At 39.6% G+C, this 12,216-nt stretch overlaps 1 protein-coding gene and 1 long non-coding RNA gene across 2 annotated transcripts; both read left to right on the top strand.

Moving 5' to 3' along the window:
• Positions 1–251: 251 nt before the first annotated feature.
• LOC114573473 (uncharacterized) lies at positions 252–5,313 on the top strand. Its single transcript, XR_003694905.1, has 4 exons — positions 252–335; positions 3,228–3,308; positions 3,473–3,520; positions 5,284–5,313. It is a non-coding gene; the product is annotated as an uncharacterized LOC114573473 (long non-coding RNA).
• Positions 5,314–5,420: 107 nt separating this feature from the next.
• LOC114562337 (lipopolysaccharide-induced tumor necrosis factor-alpha factor homolog) lies at positions 5,421–7,812 on the top strand. The gene is made up of 5 exons (XM_028588695.1): positions 5,421–5,442; positions 6,631–6,681; positions 7,031–7,081; positions 7,243–7,396; positions 7,563–7,812. Exons 1-5 carry the CDS (start codon positions 5,421–5,423, stop codon positions 7,666–7,668), a joined length of 384 nt encoding a protein of 127 aa, XP_028444496.1. The 3' UTR covers positions 7,669–7,812.
• The last annotated feature ends 4,404 nt before the right edge of the window (positions 7,813–12,216 follow it).

Consider the following 12,216-nt stretch of genomic DNA (forward strand, 5'->3'; position numbering starts at 1 on the left):
TGTTAATGTGGCAAGACACTGCAGAAAACTAATGATGATTTCTTTTTTTTAAGTGTCGCTAATAGCTATAAGTTGGAATAACCTATTGATAATAATAATAATAATAATAACATATATAATGATTATAATCCCATAATATAATAATAATAACCTATCACACTTCACTTTGTATAAACAAAGTGAAGTGTGATCCACAGCTGAGGTCTGATCCTTTTTACAATTTTGCTCCACCTTCTTTCTAACACATCACAGCAACATTTTCTGTGTTGTCTTCTTCCGTTGCTCTCAATCAGAGGAAGACGCTCTCACGCACCCTCCCAAACCTCTTTATCAAGGTAAGCAGCATTACATCTGGCCTCAAAATAAATCCTATGTAGGCTCAGAGTAAGGAGAAATAGGCTTCTACATGCTAGAAAATCCTGAAAATTGTTTGTTTGTCTAAATTGTTGATGCATATGATTAGTTTAAAATAAAAAAAAAGAGCAACTCAACTGCAATTACAAAAGAAACTAAAACAAGCAGAGTCTAGAGTGCTGCTGAGATTTTGAGCAGCTGTATTCTGAGTTAGTCTATTCTTTAGATTCAGAAAAGGTTCATCTATCACAGTCATTCTGAAAGTCAGATTATTTGTTGTCCTATTGAGACCGTCAAAAAGTAATAAAAAAAACAATGTTGTGTTATTGCAAACATAATGTATAAAGACTATGCTGATGTAATGTCTTTTACTTTGTGATGAGTTTAAAAACAACTAAAGTAAACCTGCACTAAATGTTGGAAGAGTGTGTGTGTTGCTTGGTTTTATACGTGTACTAGTTAAAACATGACGTTGGTTTGTCCCATGTTAAGTTAAAAGCAACATTTTATTTGACATTTTTAACATAATTAAGAGTTGAATCATCCATCATGATTACAGATTTCGTCAGAGCAAGTAATGACTGAAACAGTGTTTGATTCCTTGTTGGACAGGTTGGACGAGATCTGCCATCTCACTCACTCACTCGGGTGCGTTTCAAGAATGCAACTCTCGGGGAGAACATTCTTGCTAACCTTTGTTAGAAGAAAGAAATTGCAACTTCACAAGCCCACGCAATGCTTTTGACCAGTGGCGGTTCTACATTGAATTACGCCCAGGGCGATACCTCCCCCAAGAGTGGGTAGAGATTGTGCACCTTAAAAAGTGTTTCCTGTTGTAATTACAATAGTTAAATAACTGGATTTTCTTAAGTGTGTTTTTCAAAAGTTCTAATGAAGGATTTGTGCAAATGAGAAATATAATTTTCTCTTTCACTTATGTTGTTATAATAATATATACAGTATAAATATATATATATATATATATATATATATATATATATATATTTGCCAAGAATATATACAATCAGATATATAAAAAATGTAACAAGAGCAGAGAGCAACTAAAATATAAAATTTTAAGAATAATATACAAATAAAATATAGAATAAATAGGCCTATTATAAATAGCATAAATCCTTCATCACACAAATGTAAAAACATACTAAAGAGAATCTAATTATTACACTTTGCACTAAGAACAGAAAACACAAACTAAAACTAAAACCAGACCTTTCTGGCTTTCCTTGATGCAAAATCATCAATGATGTTATCATGAAATCTGCTCCCCTACTGAGTGATTGATATTGATGACAGCAAGGCCAGTGATCCGTTCCTGGGACATATGGTTGAACTCAGGTATGACTTGATCAACTTTAGTTTTGAAAAGCTCCTCTCTGCTGGAGCCACAGTGACTGGCAGAGTTAAAGGTGCCCTGCCACACGTATTTCATTACTTTGTGGTAATGTCTGAAGTTCTACCATGGACTCTGTAACATTTTTTGTGGAAAAAATGCCTTGGTTACCTTGTTTCAAGCCATTCTAGCATGGTATAGAAAGCCTGCAGGAAGACCCAGCTCAATTTGTGCCAGTTCTCATTAATATTCAACAAGCTAAGCTGTTTGAATCTGATTGGCTAACAGCTAGCCAATGAGAGCCTGGCTGTCAGAATCCTTTACCCAGCCCAACTGGGCGAGCTCATGAATAGTAATGAGCTCAGACAACATGATGTCAGACTGACCAGCTTTTGTAATTGGCCTGATTTCTCTGCTTATTTCTTTTCAGTGGCTAGAGCTGATAGAGGAGGTAGCAGTTCATTTTCACATTCACCACATAACACAAACACATATGGATTTTGTATGGCAGGGCACCTTTAAGTGGAATCTCAGAGCAGTCCAAAAGTTGGAGTAGATCTCCGATAGATCCTTTATCATGCATAAAAGTGATGAGCTCAAGGAGGCTCGTGGTCCCCCGTTCCCCACCTTGTCCTGACTGTTCCATTTGCGAGACACAGAGGTGAACTGTCCCCTGCGCTCCCCTCCCCTTTTCCTTTCTCACATGGCTTCTGTGCACAAGAACGTTGATATTCTCCTCTCTCAGCAAGCAGAAACAGAAAACCGCTTCGCGGCGCTGAGGATTATTTCCTTTTAAGTTCTCGTGCCACCCCCCATGAGTCATGAAAAAATGCCGCCCCTGGCAGCTGCCTGGTTCACCCGTGCCAAAAACCGCCACTGCTTTTGGCAGTCTGAGACGATGTGTTCCTCCCCTTCCCGTGGACGCCACGGGACCTTATTTCAGAAAAAATATCTATGGTTGTGAATGGGGAGGAACTAATTTTTTTTTATCACGTTTGACTAGAGGCATGAATTACACGTATGATGTTGGTCAATTTAAAAGATAATTTTACAAGTACAGAAGTAAAGTTTGTCATAGGTTTGTCGTATAGTTAGTTTTGTGGGAAACCGCTTAGTGAACTACATATCTTGTCTCACACAACACACAGACACACACACACACACACACACACACACACACTAGTGTTACTAGTTTCACTTTTGATTATTTTTTCCATTATAATTTAAAACTTCCATGTCACCAAACCAGCTTTCTTGTGTACACAAACCATGGAGAGTGTATACTTTAACAACTGGCCTTTTATTGATTTAAAATGTTCTACAACTTGATTAGCAAGATTCCACACATTAGAGAGATGGTTAAAAAATAGATCACACATTCTTAACTCCTCTATTAAACATCTTCACTTTGCTTCATTCAGGGTGAACAATGGAACAGTTTTTTGGATTACGCGGCCCTATTCAACTTCCTTATTACCATATATTATTTTGCTTACCAACTTTTTTCTTGCTCCTTTTGCAGCTATCATGGAAAACGTACCAAACCCCGACAAGCAAATCAACTGTAACGTGGTAGTCAACATTGATCCTGGCAACCAATGCAGTAAGAGATAAGGGACTTTAATCTTACTTTACCTGCATATTTTACTGTAATGTAGCTTTTATATTCTTGAGTTATTCCAGTCATTTCAGTCAATGTGGTAGGAGCCTTGTGGCAGCTTGTTCTTTAAACCTTTCTCAAGATAAATGTCTCCTTCTCATTACCAGGTCAACAACCTGCCTTGCCCCAACAACAACCTCAGGTTGTTCAAACTGGTGAGTGTTTCTCTCCAACTGTTTTGCACACGTTAAAATAACTTTGAATTTGCAGAATAACGCAAAAAGTCAGAGAGCTTGGAGTTCATTTAATTTAATTTCAAACCTTTATTTAAAACTCGTGACCCATTGAGGGAGACGCTCATTTCCAATGGGGCCGAGTGCACAGCATGCATTTCGACAAATAGACAATAACATTTAAAGTACAGCGGATAAAAAGTTTAAACAATCAAATAAAGCAACCAATTTTAAGGTGCTTTGTGCAGCATTCCAGCAAGGTAGACCAGAAAACAAAAAAGCAGTCTTGCCAAGCTCAGTCTGACCATGAGGGACCTCAAGTCAAAGCCATTGATTGGAACGAGTGAAAACTTGATTAACATATGGCGTTAACAACATGGAAATGTAATGGGGTAATTTGCTAAGAAGTGCCTGACAGATGAACACCAACCAATGAGCATTTCGCTTCATCTCAAGAGATGGCCAACCAGTCATATCATACAAAAGACAGTGGTGAGTGTTATAACTTACATCTGTAATAAATGTAAGGGCAGAATGATAGACCGAATCTAGGGGTTTTAACGTTCAAGACGCAGCGTGCCTATAAATCACATCTCCATAATCCAAAACAGTTAAGATAGTAGCTTCCACAATTATTTTCCTGCAAGATATAGGAAAGTAGGATTTGTTTCTGTACAACAAGCCAACCTTCTGGCGCAGCAAGATTATAAATATGATATTTAAAAGAAAATATTTGATCAATCCATATACCAAGGTACTTATACTTGGAGACCCTTTCAATACAAGAGCTGTTAACTATAGTTATACAAGGATCAATAGGGTCAATATTTATAGCATTTGTGAATACCATTAAATTTAGTCTTATCTGCATTTAGAACAAGCTTAAAATTTAAAAGTGCAGCTTGCAGGTCATTATATCCAACTTGCAGTCTTACAGTTGTATAGAATCAGCTACACAATAGACAATAGGGGTGGGTATCACCAGAGGCCTCACCCTTGCGGTAAACCCTTTGAGATGGCTAACACATCAGATTTAAAGTTCACAGTTTTCATACACTGGCATCTTCCATCAAGATAGCTCTGGAAGAATTTACAGGTAGTGCTACACAATATTAAAAAGTGTTTGTAGGAGTAAGTTGTGGTCAACTGTATCAAAAGCCATAGAGAGATCAACAAATAAGGCAGCACAATGCATCTTCCTATCTAAGGCATTTAGAAGGTCATTTCAGATTGCAAAGGGTTAAGAATTAAATTACATGACAATTACATAGTACTTGAGTTGATTATTAACTTTGGATTCTAAAACCTTTGCCAAATATGGAAGCTTGGAAATTGGACAGTAGTTGTTGAGGTTATCAGTGTTGCCTTCTTTATGTAGTGGAATTACATGGGCAGTTTTCCAGGCTGTAGGAAAACTACCTGAAGCAAGGCAAAGATTGAATACATGAGTTAAGTGATCGATAATTGATGGAGCTGCCAGCTTTTCAGCAGTTCACTGACAAGATGGTGAGGAGGTGTGGATGGTAGCTGTCTGTGGAAGTTACAGGATGTTGCGTGTCTCCCTCACAGTAAACCAGATGGTGCAGTAGTGGCCAACCGTCTTCTCATTCTACCTGCATATTTCAGTGTAATGCAGCTCTTATATTCTTGAGTTATTCCTGTCATTTTAGTTCATGTGCTAGGAGCCTTTTGGCAGCTTGTTCTTTACACCTTTCTCAAGATAAATGTCTCCTTCTCATTACCAGTTCAACAACCTGCCTTCCAGTTCCAACAACAACAACCTCAGTTCATTCAACCTGGTGAGTGTTTCTCTCCAACTGTTTCTCAGAAGTTAAAATAACTGCAGAATAATGCAAAAAGTCAGAGAGCTTGGAGTTCAGTGATGGGATCGGGAGGTGTGGATGGTAGCTGTCTGTGGGAGTTACAGGATGTTTAGTCTTATCTGCATTTAGAACAATCTTAAAATTGTGTAATTTGTAGTATTTCTGTAGCCAGTTGTATAGAATCAGCGGCAATAAAAGTTGCAATGCCTTTTGTATGTTTGTTGCAATGAAGTTCCGAGAGACAGTGAAAGTTGTGATTATTTTTTTGTATAGTCCTTAAAAATAAAAAGGAAACTTGTTGTGGGGAGAATAAAATTACTCTGGGCTGAGATTTCCTAGTAATCTTAAAAAAAAGGGCTCAGGATGCTGCAAATGCTGGTAAAATATGAAAATGGCTGGTGTATTTAAGACAAAAAATAATAATTTATTGAATGAATCAAATTTTAACATCTGTGTTAGTGGCTTGTTGATCATTATTAGTTCATTTCACAGATTCATACGGTTTGATAAAGTACTTATTGGACTTTAATTTATAATTGCACTTACAATAACGAGCGTAGCTGTCCTCAATTTAGGTCATTGTGTCGTCTCATCTCCGTTTTTTTCCTGCATCCGTGTGTGTTTGTGTGTGTGTGTCTGTGTGTGTATGTGTGGGCGCATCAGTCGCAGGGGAACGGAGCAGCCCTGCCCTCAGCAGAGAGCCGACGGGATTGAAACAGCAGCAGCTTTTACCGACTTTAGCAGACTTTAGCAAAAAATCGTTACAGCGTACATTGATGTTAATATGTATATAGGTTGGCAGGACAGTCTGAAATGTTTTGCACAGTCTTTCACTGTATGTTTTGTTGGTAAATGTGGGATGTTCGAGTCAGTCCCACACGTCTCGTCTTCATATCAGAAACAAGGAAATGATCATCCTGTTCTCACTCCCGCTTGGTCAGTGGCTCTCAGAGTGCATGTGGGACTGCTGGGATTGATTGAAGTTGCCGGAAACTTCAGGTTGTTGGTCAAATTTGCAGAAAAGTTGCTGTGATTGGTCAAAATTGCGAGTCGCACCAAATCACGGTGATTGGTTTAATTTGCGTGAATTAGCGCGAACGCAACATCGCGAAATCCTGGAGGGACTGAATTGCATCTTCCTATCAAAGGCATTTAGAATGTCATTTGCGACTTTGGTTACCATTGTGACTTTTAAGTTCATGTGCTAGGAGCATTTTGGCACCTTGTTCTTTAAACCTTTCTCAAGATAAGTCTCATTCTCATTACCAGTTCAACAACCTGTCCAGTTCCACCAACAACAACCTCAGGTCATTCAACTTGGTGAGTGTCTCTCTACAATTGTTTCTCACAAGTTAAAATAACTTAATTTGCAGAATAACGGAAACCGTCAGAGAGCTTGGAGTTCAGTGACAAGATGGTGAGGAGGTGTGGATGGTAGCTGTCTGTGGGAGTTACAGGGTGCTGCGTGTCTCCCTCACAGTAAACCAGATGGCACAGCAGTGGCCAGCTGACCTATATCTTATTTTATTTTACTTCATATTTTGCTGTAATGTAGCTCTTATATTCTTGAGTTATTCTTGTTATTTCAATCCATGTGGTAGGAGCCTTTTGGCAGTTTGATCTTTAAGCCTTTCTCAAGATACAGCAAATGTCTCCTTCTCATTACCAGTTGAACAACCTGCCTTCCAGTTCCAACAACAACCTCAGGTAGTTCAACCTGGTGAGTGTTGCTCTCCAACTGTTTTGCACATGTTAAAATAACAGTTATTTATATATTTGCAGAATAAGTTAGAGAGCTTGGAGTACAGTGACAGGATGGTAAGACGATGAGAATTGTAGCTGCCAGTGGGAGTTACAGGATGTTGCGTGTCTCCCTCACAGTAAATCAGGTGGTGGTGGTGCAGCAGCAGCGGCGGCCAACTGATGTTCCTGGACAGATGACGTGTCCTCACTGCCAAAATACTGTTGTCACTACAGTCACGTACACAAATGGTATGCTCACCTGGCTGATCTGTGGCACACTAGGAATCTTGTTGTGAGTAGAGCCTAGCACACACACACACACACACACACACACACACACACACACACACACACAACCAATAAACCTTAGCCAGCTTTAAATAATTTACAGTGTATGTGTATACAAGTAAGTGATAAAGTATTATTTTTTTTTACTTTTTTCTGATACTTGCCACCAGGATCTGGCCTTGCTGTCTCATCCCCTTCTGTGTGAATGAATGCAAGGACGTGAAGCATTCCTGCCCCGTCTGCAACAACGTCCTGCACATTCATAAACGCATGTGAAAAGCACCGCAGTGACCTCTCTGCTGAAGTACCAACAAAACATAGAAAAGTCATCCATGACTAAATAAAACATTTAGACAGGAGCCAAACCCCTATATGCAAACACATTGGACGTAGTCATGAACCCTGTGCTCACTTGTGTCAAATGTGGGTTGTAACTGCATTACTCTGTACTTTACATATTTCTAGATAGAATATTACATAAGAGCTGTTTTATCTTCTTTTCCTTTATCTGTTGATTTAAAATGTGCAATCATGTTGTAAAAAATGTGATGCAGAAAATCATGATCGTATGAAGATCGACCTAAGGAAAGTTAATTAAATATAACAAAACTCAGGGCCAGATGTACTAATGCTTTTACGCCCACTTCAGGTGTATTTGTTACGCAACATGCACGTTATAGCATGGCGAGGTATGTACAAAGAGGCCACACTGAGGTAAAAGCGCAGACTGCCTGTCGCGAGAGCTGAAAATGGCAAAGTGCCCTTTTCCGTGTCATGCATTTGCATTCATGGGAGGGTAAAGGGAAAAGTGGGAGTTTCCCATAAAGAGATGGGAGGGGAAGTGTAAAGTGCGCCTAATTATGTATTCCGCTGTATGTACAAAAAACACCTGTGAAAGCGCGCCATTCTCCACCTCTTAAAAGCAGGTGTAAACCTGGAAGCGGGTTTCCATGCATATGCCTCCTGGTGAAATGGCATCAGTAATCTGAGCAAGACGATGACATAGGCAATCGCCTAGGTCGACTGTAGCAATCGCCGGCCCTGACAATAATAATCAACTAATTGCTTGTATTAAATGATTCAAATGAATAAATCACCAATTGACCACCAGTGAAATGTCATTACTGAGATTAAAATGCAAACCATGTAATAATAACCAATACTTATTTATTGTTTATCTTTCTTACATCTGTATTATCAGAATGTGGTTTAAACTGCTTAAACAGTTTACTGTCAATATAAATGGTATTTTTAAAAACATAAATAACATTAAAAAGCCTCATAATTCTAAATTTATAAATAAAAAAGCCTATAATGATAAAATGCAACTCTTTTGGTGTTCGACTTGCTATCTAGAGGTAGCCTGGAAATCCAGACCCAAATCCGAAAGATTAAGGGTCTGGCATTGAGTAATGAAAATGGCCCAATTTGAGGGGCAGCACCAAGCATGCATTTCAAAATCTCACTGCACGCAATTGGATAACACTACGACCAATCACAACAATACAAGGGGTGACATATCCAGAGCCCCATACTCGGGCTGGGCGATAGGGAGAAAATCAGATATCACGATATTCTTGACCAAATACCTCGATATCGATATTGCGGCGATATTCTAGGGTTGACTTATTGGTGCTTTAACAAAATATCTTCACACTTAGATTTTAGATAAATAATCATCAGTAATGTGGATATAATGTCTAAGTGGGGAAAAGGCAAATAATAGAACAGCTAGAACAGTCTGGTAAATTCAGAAAAGTACATCACTTTACTGTAACACAGCCTTTAAAACCAGTAAAAGATAAGACGATATCTAGTCTCATATCACAATATTGATATAATATCGACATATTGCCCAGTCCTACCCCATACGCTTAGCTACCAGCGGAGCTAACTGGTAGATTAAACTGTCGTCATCTATTTAGTTTGCCTCTGGAAATAATGATGGCAGCATGTGGTGGAGAGGCTAAATCGTTTGAACAGTGCTAACTCCTGTAACGAGGCAATAGACGTTATTACAGAATAGACCTTTTTCACAGCCGACATTTTTACATGTCATTAATGATGGCTGCATTCCAGGTATTGTGCATGCTGGATCACAGGTTGGGCTTACTGAAATATTTAATTGGGGCAGAGCTGTTAGTAATTAGTAGTATTAATATTATTAACCTGTGCTTTTCTTCCTGTTTCCTTCAAGTCAAAATGTTTGTTGTTAAAAAGGTCTATTCTGTTATAATGTCTTTCTTTATATTAATTATATGCTGTATTTAATGGAAAAGATCATTTGTAGCAGAATGTGTACGTGTAGTCTACATTGTTACTTTTTATAGTCTTTACATGGTTTTATCACACTACGTTACATGCTCTAAAAAAAGTAGGTGGTGGTATGATTGTTGGTTTGCAATTTCACCGATAAATACACAGAAGAAAGGTGTCAACAGGAAGTAGCAAGAAAATTAAACAAAATAAACCCTAGCTTTTGAATACTCTATTTGAAACTACCTACCAAAGTAAATTTGTGGTCCTCTCTATGTTATTTTTCTACTTGGCTAAAACCAAAACTGAACAAAAATGTCCTATATAATGTGACCTCAGCCTGGAGCTGACTGCAGTTCTCCAAGTAGACAGCAGATAGAGCCAACAGACTGTGAGCTGCAGTCTTTTATCTCACACATCGCCATGTTCACTTGCCACTTCCTGTTTATAAAGTGCATTGTTTTATACCTACTGGCAGTGAAAGGATATCTTTAAAAATAACCTTGCACCACCCCCAAAAGGATTTCAGCCAACTGGACAGAAACGTTAGCCTCGTGAGACCGTCCTGATCTCGCGAGCTCCAGTTTTCCACTCGCAGATCAGTCTGGCATCTTGAGGCAGAGAAAATTTGGAGCCATTCGCCAAACGACCGGGCCAATCAGTGTTGGTTTTGAGGCGGGTTTAGGTGGTGATAGACAGATGGTTTATCCAATCAGCTAACCAGTATTTTCAGACAGCGGTAGCCCTAATTCTGTTAGCTGCCCGCTAATGCTTTTTTCTCTTGGATCCTTCTTTTGGAATATGGTCCGGGAACCTGAAATGGTGACTTTTATTCCTAAATTCTCGTTACACAAACGGCAAATATCCTTTACCGACGTGTTGCTTGCTTGCTGAGCTAACGAGCTATGCTTTGCCTGCAGCAGCAGGGGCTTGTGGTTGTATTTTCATACGCTTCGTTGTTCTGATTGGTTGATTTGACCCGTCTATCACCAACATAGGTGATAGACAGATGGTTCATCTAATCTGCTAAACAGTATTTTCGCCCCTTCCCAAAAGTTCTCCAACGGAAAGTTCCCAGATGGATATGCCGAGCAAATGCGAAGCAATCCATCTGGCGGAGTCAGGTTACAGAAACGTACCTCTAAAGACAAATCAACTGATATCATAACTGACGCCTTCGGCAAGGCACTCTATCCTAAATTTCCTGTGCTGCCTCATGGCCGACAGGGGGTAACTACAGATCTCCAGCTGTGAATGCTTTTAACTCTGTGTGAAGTAAGGTTTTTACAGAGTCATAACATAAAGATCTACCTCAGCAAGTCTCCCTTTGTGAACTTGCCTCTGTGTGTGATCTGTATGTGGCTGAGGTGGGATGAGGCTGGGATTATGGGATGGGCCATACTTACAAGGCCCTACTGGACTGTGACCACTGGATTACACAGATTAGGATTGATGTCCTGAGTTAGTCAGCACTTCTCTGCCCTGTTGTCTACCACCTCTGTCTTCTTATGTCTCTGTCAAAGGACGCAAACACAAAAAAAAACCGATACACACAAGATACATACCAGACATCCAACTCTAGCGGAGTCTGAGAAGGTTTCCCAAACCTTTTGAAGACAGTGACTCATCATTAATGCTTTATTAATACCTGAAGTACACATGTATATCTGTGTAGTAATGTCTGTGAGAGGCTAACAAACATTCAGTTTCTCTCTCAAGGGAACTAATGGTGTTTTTCCATTCCACATGGTACCTGCTCGACTTGCCTCAACTGTACTCGCCTCGATTCGACGCACTGTGCGTCCGTTTTCCATTGCAGATTTTAGTACCGCCTCAGCGTGGCTGGTCATCAGGTTGACGGTGCAGTAAACTGCCGCGACTTAACACGACACACACAGAGAACGTCAAAGGTGTGTTGTTGTTGCCACAGCCAGAAAACACATATTGTTTTAAATGAAGCTGAAGGCAGCAAAAAAAAAAAAAACCGCTGGCTAAACTATTTAAAAATGGCGAGTTTGTTCAGGACACCCCCGTCGCTTTCACGTCACCTTTTGGTATCGCCTCAGCTCGCTTGGAACCTCGACTGAGGTGGTACTAAAAAAAAGTACCTGTTAGCAGGTACCATTTAATGGAAAAGCGCCATTAGAGGGGTGGACTCAGACCTTGGCCCTGTGATCGTCATCTGACTTATTGGGTTGTCTGTGAAGAAGAATGGTGTAAATGACAACTAGTTAAAGGAGTGGTTTGACATATTAGGAACTGCACTTTTTCACTTTGTTGATGAGAGTTAGATGAGAAGATTTGATACCTCTCTCAATACCTTGTTTCTAAATATGAAAGTGGAACCTGTTGTAAGCTTAGCTTAGCACAAATACTGGAAACAGGGAAACACAGCTAGCCTGGCTAACTTCCTGGAGTGTAATGGGCACTTAGGAAGAACCCATTCGTCTGTTATCAACAACCAAAACCCTATCACATTCTCAGACTGTCTTGACTGACACACAGCGGGGTGCAGGTGTACACTTATTTCCTTACATCTGTTCGTCTGTGAGTTTATTTGTGTACCAC

Source organism: Perca flavescens, chromosome 2, assembly GCF_004354835.1.
Source record: "Perca flavescens isolate YP-PL-M2 chromosome 2, PFLA_1.0, whole genome shotgun sequence".
Lineage (NCBI taxonomy): Eukaryota > Metazoa > Chordata > Actinopteri > Perciformes > Percidae > Perca > Perca flavescens.